General features: G+C 31.8%; 1 protein-coding gene across 6 annotated transcripts in view; it reads right to left on the bottom strand.

Annotated features, from left to right (window-relative positions):
• The window catches only part of gem (gemini), a 105,459-nt gene that overhangs the window by 14,001 nt on the left and 78,018 nt on the right, over positions 1–13,440 (bottom strand). For 4 of the 6 annotated variants that reach the window (XR_010880368.1, XM_067267214.1, XM_067267216.1 and 1 more), the window contains exons 14-15: positions 7,686–7,785; positions 7,219–7,309 (exon numbers count right to left, since the gene is read on the bottom strand). Coding sequence is in view for 5 of the 6 variants with exons in the window: in XM_067267214.1 (XP_067123315.1) it covers positions 7,219–7,309; positions 7,686–7,785 (191 nt within the window). In the remaining variant the exon portion in view is untranslated. Of the gene's footprint in view, positions 1–7,218; positions 7,310–7,544; positions 7,599–7,685; positions 7,786–13,440 lie in introns of those variants that run through there. The other 2 variants (XM_067267218.1, XM_067267217.1) reach the window with 2 other exon arrangements.

Genomic DNA, 13,440 nt, shown 5'->3' with positions numbered 1-13,440 from the left:
GAGATTCAAAACTGTTCTAGAACGTATTCAAATTTTCGAATAGAACCGTTGCGCATTCGTGTTACGTGTTGGCATGCGTAATACGTGTGGCGCAAAACACAACGAAATTACAATCCATATACAAACGAATTAAATGGAGCTATGGGGAACATCACCTTCGTAACAAAACTTCCAAGCTCGAGAAATGTTACACGCATCTTTAGAATTGATGCAGGTTGTGTGCAGTCCAGCCTTGTATATTTCCAGACTTTCCAGGGATCGCAGATGGTCCAATCGGTGGGATATTTTAATCAATTCCGCGTTTTGCAGATCAGCACTTATGCCCGGGGTCGAGGCATAAGCAGAGAGGGTAGTGGTGCTTCTGTTGCGGTCGATATCATATTTATGCTCGCGTAGACGCTTGTCGAGCGACCGTTTCGTTGAACCGATGTATACAAGCTCTCTTTGGAATCTGCTATCCCATAATGGAACAGAGTATACCCCCGGTGCCATTCTTTTATCTACGATGTCCTTGGAATTGCGCATGAGGTCATATATAGTGTTACGTCTCTTGTAAGCGATCTTTTTGTTGGTGTATGCGGCAATTTCCCTGTAAATGGAGTCTAGGTGTTTATTATATTCAACTACTACAAGTGCTTGAGTGGTATTGGAGTCGTTAGTGCGTGTGTTGGTGTTGTCAGTACGATGCAAATGTGCAGACGCAAGGTTATGAACTAATGTACGGCTATAGCCGTGTCTTGTGGTTATGATCTGGATGCGCTCTAATTCAGATATGGTGTCCTCGATTCTGAGTTCTAACTCTTTTCGTGTCCTCGATATGGTGTCCTAATTCAGATATGGTGTTCTCGAGAATCGAGGACACCATATCTGAATTAGAGCGCATCCAGATCATAACCACAAGACACGGCTATAGCCGTACATTAGTTCATAACCTTGCGTCTGCACATTTGCATCGTACTGACAACACCAACACACGCACTAACGACTCCAATACCACTCAAGCACTTGTAGTAGTTGAATATAATAAACACCTAGACTCCATTTACAGGGAAATTGCCGCATACACCAACAAAAAGATCGCTTACAAGAGACGTAACACTATATATGACCTCATGCGCAATTCCAAGGACATCGTAGATAAAAGAATGGCACCGGGGGTATACTCTGTTCCATTATGGGATAGCAGATTCCAAAGAGAGCTTGTATACATCGGTTCAACGAAACGGTCGCTCGACAAGCGTCTACGCGAGCATAAATATGATATCGACCGCAACAGAAGCACCACTACCCTCTCTGCTTATGCCTCGACCCCGGGCATAAGTGCTGATCTGCAAAACGCGGAATTGATTAAAATATCCCACCGATTGGACCATCTGCGATCCCTGGAAAGTCTGGAAATATACAAGGCTGGACTGCACACAACCTGCATCAATTCTAAAGATGCGTGTAACATTTCTCGAGCTTGGAAGTTTTGTTACGAAGGTGATGTTCCCCATAGCTCCATTTAATTCGTTTGTATATGGATTGTAATTTCGTTGTGTTTTGCGCCACACGTATTACGCATGCCAACACGTAACACGAATGCGCAACGGTTCTATTCGAAAATTTGAATACGTTCTAGAACAGTTTTGAATCTCAATAGTTAGAACCTGATGAAGACCGAGTTAACGGTCGAAAACGTTTGTTTTCAAATTTTTATTACTGGTTTTTAAAAGGTTGAATGTGAATTATTTACAAATACTTTTGGCCTCTTTTAGAAGCCTGCTTCAGATTTAAACCATTTCAAATCAAATGTTTGCTAAGATTCTAAATTGGAACTTTCTAATAATTTTTTTCTTTTGATGTCATCACATTTTGAATAAATATAACATTTATCTCAAATGTACATTACATATTTATATATACATAATATTTTATATCATTTTTATGTAGTGATACATAATTTATTGTAAGTGCAGATATTATTTCTATTTAGGGAGTTTTCAACTGATGATCACTAGGAGGATGATAATGCCTCATAGTCTTTACTGTTAATGTATTCTCCTTTAACCATTGTATTAAATATCTCCCATGCTTCCAATGTTCTTAGCTTGTGATCATCAAACACCTGTCTTATCAGCCTTGCCTCCTTCCAACTAGTAGAGACCCCAGGCTTGCTTGACGGCCAGATGGCTGAGTGGTTAAGGTGGCAGCCTACCACTCTGCGGGACCCGGGATCAAATCCGGATGAGTTGAAAAATTCCCAGCAATTTTTCAGGATGGATATGTCAGGCCCCATATCTCACCACCCAGCTGCTTCATTGTGGGCTTGGCCGAACCCACAATGGACTTGCTAAAAGGGACCCTCTCAGTGTCCACAGGGTAGAAAGAGTAAAATAAAAAACAAAAAAAAAGAACAGGCTCACTTGCATATTGGGCCAGTGTGATTACAGGTTTCTTATTATTGATATTATATTGGTGTTCTTTTTATTAATGTTTTGAATGCAGCTAACTTATAATTATATGGATAATTGAATATTGATAAAATGAAAAATTGACCATAGCTTGGGTTGTGGTATACCCATGCTTCTACCTTATTAGATGGGTAGGGAGATATAAATTCCAGTATCACAAGGTGTTGATGATCTATTTGGTTAGAAACTTGTTTCTGTGCCATGCAGGATGCACATTTTCACACTGTTCTACCAGCAGATTTAAACCAACACATATTAAACTTGGCACACATGCTCTGTTATGCCTCATTTTTTAACTGTAACAAGCAAACTTACCTGCAAAAGTATGGTATTCCAATACTAAACACTACTCACAAAAACCTTTAACTGGTGCAAATTAAAATTTAACAGTCACTACAAACGCTTTCAGACCCCCTCCTTGGCCCTTTCTCAGGTAAAGAATCATTTGGAACAATTTTTAAAGATGAAAAAAGAATGGAATTACGCATTTAACAGCATCGAATGTAAAAGTCTCCATGTAACATCGAATGCCATTTAAAAAATTTTTCTTTATTATTCATACAGTGGTTGTAGAGTCTTGATGTCAAGCGAAACCACACATCATAACATTACCCTATCCCCTTTACACGCCTTCCTTTAGGCATAAGATGCAGTTAATCCTCCAGCTGCATTAGGGCCTGCCAAGCCAAAGAAAGAGTGATCTCATCTCTAGAATTAATGGATGACGATGTATTGTAAGCCCTATAAATCTTGATCTGCTCCAACCATTTGAGATGGTCCAAACATAATGTGGTGACAATTAACTTAGCATTCAAAAAGTCTGCTATGATCTCAGGATCAGATGCGTAAGTTGATAATGAAGTGGAGCATTTATTGTGTTGAATGTCACGCATATGTTCCTTCAATCAGAGCCCAACCACACGTTTCGTTGAACCTATGTACACTAAGTCTTTATCAAAATGGTGGTCCCTGAGCAGGACCTTATAACCCCTGAAAGTCTTTCTGTATTAGACCTGCCCTTTACATTGTGAAGTAAATCAAATATAGAGGGGCATCTTCTGTATGCCAGAGAGACATCCTGTTGCCGTGCGATTCTACTATATACTGATTTCAAAAGTGGGTTGTAGGAAATAGAAATCATCTGCTTATCTTTGCTTTGGTTGCCATTTTGGTTGCCTCCTTATGCATGACATTCAACACAATAAATGCTCCACTTCATTATCAACTTACGCATCTGATCCTGAGATCATAGCAGACTTTTTGAAAGCTAAGTTAATTGTCACCACATCTTATTTGGACCATCTCAAATGGTTGGAGCAGATCAAGATTTATAGAGCTTACAGTACATCGTCATCCATTAATTCTAGAGATGAGATCACTCTTTCCTTGGCTTGGCAGGCCCTAATGCAGCTGGAGGATTAACTGCATCTTATGCCTAAAGGAAGGCGTATAAAGGGGATAAGGTAATGTTATGATGTGTGGTTTCGGTTGGCATCAAGGCTCTACGACCACTGTATGGATAATAAAGAAAAATTTTTTAAATGGCATTCGATGTTACGTAGATACTTTTACATTCGATGCTGTTAAACACGTGATTCTATTTTTTTTTCATCTTTAAAAATCGTTCCAAATGATTCTTTACCTGAGGAAGAGCCCAGGAGGGGGTCTGAAAGCGTTTGTAGTGACTGTTAAATTTTAATTCGCACCAGTTAAAGGTTTTTTGTGAGTAGCATTTTGTATTGTAAACCCCAGTGTGCGGCTGTTCTATATTAGTGTGGTATTCCCGTGGAAAGCCACCTAATCAGAAGACTTATGTGAGTTAGCTGTTAAAACTCTAGAAAGAAGCGCTATGGGAATTGTGTTATGGTTTGACTCTGAAGCTTGATCAAGATAGCAGTAATGAAGTCTAACTTCATTGATCTTGACATTGTATTCAAGAATGGGAAGTGGAAACATGGTTATACCACAAGCCAACCTACTGCCCATTTTTCATTACATCAATATCCAGAAGATTCTAATTAATCTGGATATAATTATTAATTTAATCAAGATACAGTGCCTAATGCCTCCCTCTAGTGATAAATTGCTTTATGTTAATCATTTAATTACCCAAATTCTAGTTCGATCATTCAGGCAATTGTTGGTTGTGTCTAAATCAATATCCAATTATCCATACAATTATAAGTTAGCTGCATTCAGAACATTAGTAAAAATGCATTTATACACTGCTCCAACATTAAAGAACATTGAAGGGGTTAAGAACACAAAAAGCCTAGCATTGGCACATGGCTACAGTAAAATACTTATACTCAGCCTAGAATGAAACATAGGAGAAAGTAATATTAAACATCCACAACATAAGAACAAAGAGATTCAACCACAAATGTGAAGCAGAGACACCCAATTGTAGACTATGAGTCTAGACTGTGCTCAACATATGCATGGATAGATAAGTACTGTACATAAATATCAAGATAACCTATTGATGTGATCCAACTATCTACAGAATATTAACCACTGCTAAGATAAGATAAATGAAAGTAGAACTCCTGGAGTTTACTCATTTCCTATTTATGACAGCAGATTTGACAGGTATCTAACATACATGGAATTGATATAAGCCTACAGATTTAAAGAACACCAATACAATATCAATAATAAACTAATTGGAAAGAAACAAGGATGATAAGACAGGTGTTTGATGATCACAAGCTAAGAACATTGGAAGCATGGGAGATATTTAATGGAATGGTTAAAGGAGAATGCATTAATAGTAAAGACTATAAGGCATTATCATCCTCCTGGTGATCATCGGTTGAAAACTCACTAAACAGAACTATCTGCATTTATCATTTTAACGTATTGCTACATAATTTATTGTATAAAATATTATATGTATTTAAATATGTAATGTACATTTGAGATAAATGTTATATTTATTCAAAATGTGATGAGATCAAAGGAAAAAAAATTGTTAGAAAGTTCCAATTCAAAATCTTAGCAGATATTCGATTTGTAATGGTTGAAATCTGAAGCAGGCCACTGAAAGAGGGTAAAAACATTAATTTCAATTAAAAAATGTTCTTGCTAGAAGAGTGATAAAAAGATATGTAATTCATCAACTAGAACAAGTTCCTAATTTGTGTGCTATGCAACCATATGGTTCTGCAATAAAATTAGTTTTGAGTATTAATTACTAGTTTAAAATTTGTATTAAAAATTTATTTAAATAATATTTCAAAAATTATTAACATTTCATAGGAAAAGGGAACGTATGCACAGATTCTGCACAGCTCACATTTGTGGAAAATAAAATCCATTAATTCTAATGATAAGAAAATCAAATAATGTATTTGATTTTTCTTGAGTATTTGAATTCAAATACTAAAGTATTCATTCTTGTTGAAGAAATTGTAGTCTAGGGAATAGCAATATTTGAATACTTTAGTGTTTAAGAATTTGAAAAAAAAAAAAAAAAATTCAAATGCATTTTATTTTCCCACCATGATGAAAACATCCATGAAAATTAATTCTTTGCATTAATTACCAGTTTAAATTAATAATAACTGCTTTTTCATTATTAATCTGTTTTTGTATTTTCAATACATTTTTGATTTGTTGCTTTATTTATAATCAATAAAAATTATCAGGGTTTTAAAAGTCCTTATTAAGGTGAAAAGGGTTCCCAACTTATATTGCAAAACCAAACTTTATGTCAAAGCCCTAAAAGAGTTACTTTCTGTCCTTGATAAAAGTAAAATTTTTTGCAAATTGAGCTGATCAATAACTTTTTAATAAGCACAATTTATCATTGTGACAATTAAAAACAATGAAAAATAATTAACTTCCTTGTTAACCTTGCCCATGATCATAATTTATCCCATGAATGTTCAGTCTCATTCATTCATGATCATGATTTTATAATATGGATTTATTATTAATTTATCTTTGAGATTACTTAAATGTTGATAATTTTATTAAATATATTTTTGAAAGAATGTAATGTCTTTTGGACATCAATACAATTCATAAGAAAAGTTTGGTGTAAAATAAATTTGTCTGAAAATGTAAAAGAAAAGCTAATTATAATATACAGTATTTACTTCTTTTCAAATGGAAGTTAAAAACAAATTCTATTATATTTTATTTTCAGTTTCTGGGATTTAAAGAATTATTATTAAGTTACTAACCATAAACATTTATTTTAATTGTACTTCAAAATATTGATTACAATATTTAACTTCACAAAATGAATATTATAAGTACAATAAACTTGAATCATATCAATTAGAAAATTCAATAATTATTTTCATATAAATCAATATTTAAAACATACTGAATTAAATTACTTTCAGATTATTATAATTAGATGTATTGTATTTCTTTTTTTTTTTTAACTCTTTCTGCGCTGTGGGCACTAAGAGGGCCTCTTTTTTGCAATCCCATTATGGGTTCGGTAAGGCCCACAAATAAACGGTTGGGTGGTGAGGGATGGGGCTTGACATATTTGGAACAGACCATCTCCAAAAAATTCCTGGGGATTTTTTGACCCATCCAGATTTGATCCCAGGTCTCCCAGAGTGGTAGGCTGCCACCTTGACTGTTCAGCCATCCGGCTGTCAAGATGTATTGTATTAGATATTATTGGTTTAAGAAATATCATCTTAAGATATGTTAGACTTCATTTTCAATTTAAAGCAATATTTTACAAAACTCAATTTTTAGTAAACATGCTTTAAATTTAATCTGTAAATGAACTACTGACCTGGAATGCAATGCATTAAATAATCTAATACCATCAGCAAGGCCACATATCTGAATTAAATCATCACGAGACAGCCTTAAAATATCAGCACCTACAAAATTATTAATATGAAAAATGATTTAAAATATCAATATACTCAATACGATTACTTTATATTAGTCTAATATTGTGATAATTTTATTTTATTATGTAGATATAATAATTTCATGCTAAAATATATGTGTTTTAATAATAAAATCATAAAATTACTTTACTATAAAAAAAACATGAAAGATGTTTGAAAATATTAATCTTACTTATAAAAGTCAAACAGAAATGAATCTTACTTTCTTTTTATCATCATCATCATGATCATCATACTAAAAAACACTTTTAAGTAACTTATCCATAAATTATGTATTATGTTACATTACTTTTATTATTTTTAAGAGATATGTTACATTATCAACTGGCAGAAATAAATTTACCAGAGAAATTGGAAAATGTCCGAACAAAAGTACCAAATCTATGCTGTTGTAACCATTGTGCAGTTTCTGCTGAATTTGCCTCTGATGACAGGACTTGAGACTAAATAATTAAATTTGCATAAAAAAACATTTAATTAAAATTTGATAGTTTTAATTGTAATTATTTAAAAACAATGTTTACAATAATATATTATAAAATTTAAAACCAAATAAAAACAAAAACAACAACAACATTATTAAAGTAACTTTAATGATTTAGTCACAATGGGTGAATTGCAGAGCAGGTTCTAAACATTGACCAAGATTCTCATTAAAATCATGGATCATGAGAAAGAAAATTGCAAGAACAATATTTCTTAATGACCTCAATTTAGACAATAATTAGAAGCTAGTTTAAAACCAACTTTCTAGACCTGCCCAGTGGCAAGTTTAGATCATAGAGTGCTCTTCTGAAATGGAAATTACTATTTTGTTTTCTCTGACATTGCAAGAAATTTGATTAAGATTGAATATCTTGGTGTTTTTGATGTTATCAATATGATACAGAAGCAATATTTGTCTGGACAACTACAAAAGGAAAGAATAATGTGAGATCTAAATAATATTTTAGGATTATATTTCAATCAGGAGTTACAAGTTTGTACATATTTTCTAAATCTGGATTGATGTTTATTTTGAATCTAACTGAATACAAAATTGAACATTTGAGAGAAAAAAGTTAATTATTAACTGCAAATAACAATACACAATTGTTTGTAATTTAAAATGGAATTAAAATAACTCAAAGTTAGACTAAGAATTTTTATCTAAGATAAACCTTTAAAATAATTTTTTCTGAAAAGCAATGTTGATTTTACTGCTTATAACTTTTACTGAAGATTAATGATAAATTAACTCCAACAAGACACAAATGTGTTGCTTTTTGTTTGGTTGAGTGAGATATTAAGATAATTAAACAATTACCAATCATTTATTGTTACATCATCACAATGGTGGGCTGCAATTTTTAATTATATTTTTACTTTATTTAATTTAAAATATATGTTCTCCACCTCAAATTAGTACAGTAGTGTCTTGCCCCTGTACATCATACTTTTCCTTTACCAATAGAGTTGTGCTGGTCATCTTTTAACTGCTTTCAGAGGAAAAGTTTTGAATTGAAATAATGTGACTTCCAGTTTACATCAGAAGTTTATATATAATAAATCGGGATCTCCTGCCCCCAAGGTTTTCATATCTGGTCTCAAATTTCATCTATCTAATTCCATTCTTGAGACTAAGGAAAGACCGATGGATGGACAGCTGACTGGGAATTTACAGGTCTACAATTTTTTAAAATTGCAGCCCAATAAATAAATTAGCAAAGGAAGGAACCAAACTAAGTATAGAAAAGAACAACAGAAGTCCAGTATTTATAAAATATCAATGACAAAAACAACCTAAATAATCACTGATTAAATCACAAGTTTTATTATTTAAAGCAAGCATGAACTGACCTCCTTTTGTATGTGCAAAATACAAATAAAAACAAAAATTAAGACAATCAATTGTTTCCAATTTATAAATTCTTTTTATCAATTTTGTATTTAATAAAATATAATACAGGGTGGGGCAAATAAAAGTGGCTCGGACGAGCGGATACTATTGGATGTGAATGTATGCATAATAACAATGAGTGACTTGGACATGGATCTGTTCTTTATGTCTGATGAAGCCTGGTTTCACCTGAGTGGTTATGTCAACTCACAGAATCACAGGTTCTGGGCAGCGGAGAATCCACATAACTTCCACGAAACACCATTGCATGATCAGAAGGTTGGAGTTTGGTGTGCAGTGTCTGCACACCGCATTATTGGTCTCATCTTCTTTCATCAGACGCTGAGTTTGGCGCGTTACATTGCCAACATTTTGAAACCATTTGTGGCAGCATTAATGGAGGAGGAAAAGACCTACAGTTACTTCCAACAGGATGGAGCAACTGCCCATACAGCCGGGAGCCCTCAAGTCTAAGGTGTATTGCAACAACCCTAATAGACTTCAAGAACTGCAGCAGAACATTTCGGATGAGATGGCAGCAATTCCAGCAGTCCAGCTTCTCCGGGCCACTTTTATTTGCCCCACCCTGTACATGATCTGTTTCTATTTATAAATTATACTTAACTATCATAAAGACCTTGTCTCTGCAATCAGTCTAATGTATATAGCTAATTTAAAATAGTAATAACAACATAGTTATTAAAGTATCTTCATATAATAACTCAGTATATAAAATAATTGAAATTTAAGAGTAACTAATATAAGCTCAATTAAAAATTTTTATTACTGAGAAATAGTTTTAAAATTTAATTTGTATTTGAAACTTTGTTCTTTTAACATTTATCAAACAAAATCTATACTATAAATAGATATACAAATTTTTTATGTTAAAAGATACAATGAATTGTTAAAATGATTCAGATGAATCTATTTTATAGTTTTATACCATAATCAGAATATTTTATATCTTTGGCACTGCTAATTCATCTGTTCTTAACTACTAGTAAAGAAAAGAAGGATAATGAATCATACTTATCACCACTAAAAATCATGATAATCAATTAAATATAAATAAATAACTGTTTTTCATTTGCTTTTATAATTACAGTTTCTTATATAATTATATATATAATGGCCTCTTTCTATGCATATATTTATATACTATTAATTAATACTAATATTAAGTAATATACTATTAATTGTTTTGATTAGAAGCTATTAAATTGAAATCTAAATTAATTTTGAATGTTAATACACATCACAATTTCAAACTCCTTTCATTCATACAGAGAAATTATCAAATTCTATCTGTCACTACTAAGAAAAATGTTCACATAGTAAATGATTAATGAAATGAAAAACTTTTCCATTTTTCAAAATTAACATTACACAATATTAAATATTGAAACTAATACCATAAAATTTGTACCAAATTCATAAATTTATCATCAAATTTGCTTACATAGAGGTATGTGTTAGTTATCATATGTTTATTATTATTATTATTATTGTTATTACCACTGATTTTATTTTAATTATATGTATTTATAGAGATACTTCTAAGTTTTATAATAGAACTTATTAAAAATTTTGAAAATCAAAGTGGGTATTATTAATGTGAGAATCACTAAAAAGAGAAAGTTTAAATTTTTTCTTCATAAATTATAAAACATTGCTCCAATACAGGCTAATATTAATCCAAGATCCACTATACCAGAAGACCAATGAACCAGCATGAAAGTACTACTCACTTTGAGAAACGAATGTTTTTGTCCATTTTTGGATGAAAATGTTCATCTGAGTACATTTTAGTGAGCCTGAGGATGTTCTTTTAAAAATGGACAAAAACATCTGCTTCTAAATTGTGAGTAGTTCTTTTATGCTAGTTCATTGATTTTGTGACATAGTGGATCTCGGATAAATTTATTCAGTAATTTTTTAAAATCTTATATCTAGGTTTTTACATAAAAGTATCATGAGATAAACTCCTAAATTAAGATTAATTACAGAATTTCATATTTATATATAAAATGAATTAATTAAAAACTATCTTAATGAACTATAAACATAATAAACTTAAAAATTTCTACTAATCATCTTTGAAAAACATCAAAGAAAAAACTAAACATAAAATAAATCTTTACGATAATTATCAACATTCTTAGAACCATTACATATATTAAGTGATCATCATTTCCCTAAGATAAAAACAAGAAAATTTTTAATGTAAATCTAATAAGGTTGTATGTCATTATTCTGGCATGTCTCAAAAAATATTTTGAAGTCCAATTACTTCTACAGAAATTCAAAACTAAGAGTTGATTCAAATACTAAAATCAATGATATTACATCCAGTAATGAGCCCCCAATAATTTTAATAAAATTTATAAGGATCAAACTCCCGTTTTAACTATTAAAAATTAAAAAACATTCAAATTACTAATCCCAGAGAATTTAATTATACATAAAGCAATTTTTAAACTTAAAAGTAAAACTTTCTGAGAAATGACTATGAGCAACATCTGTGGCAAGCATAAAACAATAGTCAACAATTTAAATATTTAATAAAATAAACAAACAAAACAGAGTATAAGTATTGAATTCTTGTCAGTTACATCTGGTCATCACAATTTGAATGAACTCAAAGCTTCAACTGTCTGTAACTTTTAATAATTGCTTGTTATAAAAAATTGCTTTAGATAAACTTTTATCTTTTCCTGTAAAATCCAAAAATATACACTTTTCTGTAGGGTTCAATTTAAAATTTGCCTCCTGTCCCCTACATAAGAGGACAATAAACAACATAATTTTATCATTTATTAGAAAGCTCCTTTTAAATCATAAAAAAATGAAAACAGACAATTTTATCAAGTTTTTTTTGAGAAATTAGCTTGTAACACTTTATGTAAGACACCTTGTATGTATGTATGTATGTATGTATATATATATATACAAGTATATATGGTTAGCTAGCCAATAAGTCCTTAAAAAACTGCATGGTGTAAATGAAAGATGATTCTTTTCAAAGAAAGCAATAACTTTATTCAGTAATGTATAGGCCAGTTTGATTTACAACCATTGCTATCATTTGGTTAGCTCCATAATTCATTCTCAAAAAAATTCCTATCTTTCTTGGCAAAAAATACCATTCCAAGTGCCATTTGATGCCTTCTTCAGAAACAAAGGAAAATTAATCACAGTACATAACCAAATTGATTGTTCTGTTCTTTGAAAGCAGCTCATAGAATACAATCACCCTTCCAGTCCATCAAATTGAAAGCATGATCCTGTTTGGAAAGACCTGTCTTTGAAGTAATTTGTGTGACTCACCATGCAGCCCCACAATTGTTTTCACTCAATATTTGTTGTACATGATCCATTTTTCATTGCCCATTATCATCTGTTTCAAAAATGGAACTCTTTCCTCACATTTTCTTAGTGAATAGCTGAGGAAATATATACATTTCAGTCAATGTGTGTAACTGAAACATCAAGCTTGATAACATATTAAGCTGATTCAGACAATTTTCCATGCTCAATTTTGATATTTAGAGAATGCCTGCAATCTGCCATGTAATATAGTGTGGATTGGTGTTGATTAGCTCTTTCACTTTGTTGATGTTAATCTCTTGTGACTTGTCTGAGCATGGTGTATCTTAGACAGAAAATCTTCAGAACAAAACCTTGCAAATCACTTCTGGCACACATGCTCTTTTCAAAGAATCCTCATCATATACCATACCTATCCTTTTATAGATTTGCAGTGTGTTTTTGCCTGTTTTTTAAATAAAAAAGCATAATACAGTGGTACCTCGATATACGTCTGCTTTAGAATACGTCCAATTCGGAATATGTCTTGTTTGGATGAAACAAATTTTGCTTGGTATACGACTTTTGTTTGGTATACGACTTAATTCAATTATATGCACCATCTATGAACAAGTAGCACTATCGGTGTATTAGACCAGACTAGATGTTCGCTGTGCCACGGTCTATAACTTTGTTAAATATCTTCTGATTTTAATTTGTAAGTAAAACTTTATTATTTTTATTAATCATGAAGTAAAAAGGGCAAATGAAAGGCAACAGAAAACTAAAAAAAATGACTAGAATCACAATGGAACTGAAAAAAAAGATTGTTGAGAAATATGAAGGTGGCATGCGTGTTCGAGATTTAGCTGTTGCATACCGTATTCCGAGAACAACGATATCGACAATC

This window comes from Centruroides vittatus, unplaced genomic scaffold, assembly GCF_030686945.1.
Source record: "Centruroides vittatus isolate TY-2023 unplaced genomic scaffold, ASM3068694v2 contig_299, whole genome shotgun sequence".
NCBI lineage: Eukaryota > Metazoa > Arthropoda > Arachnida > Scorpiones > Buthidae > Centruroides > Centruroides vittatus.
The sequence above is the reverse complement of the archived record's forward strand: the minus strand, read 5'-3'. Positions and strand labels throughout refer to the sequence as shown.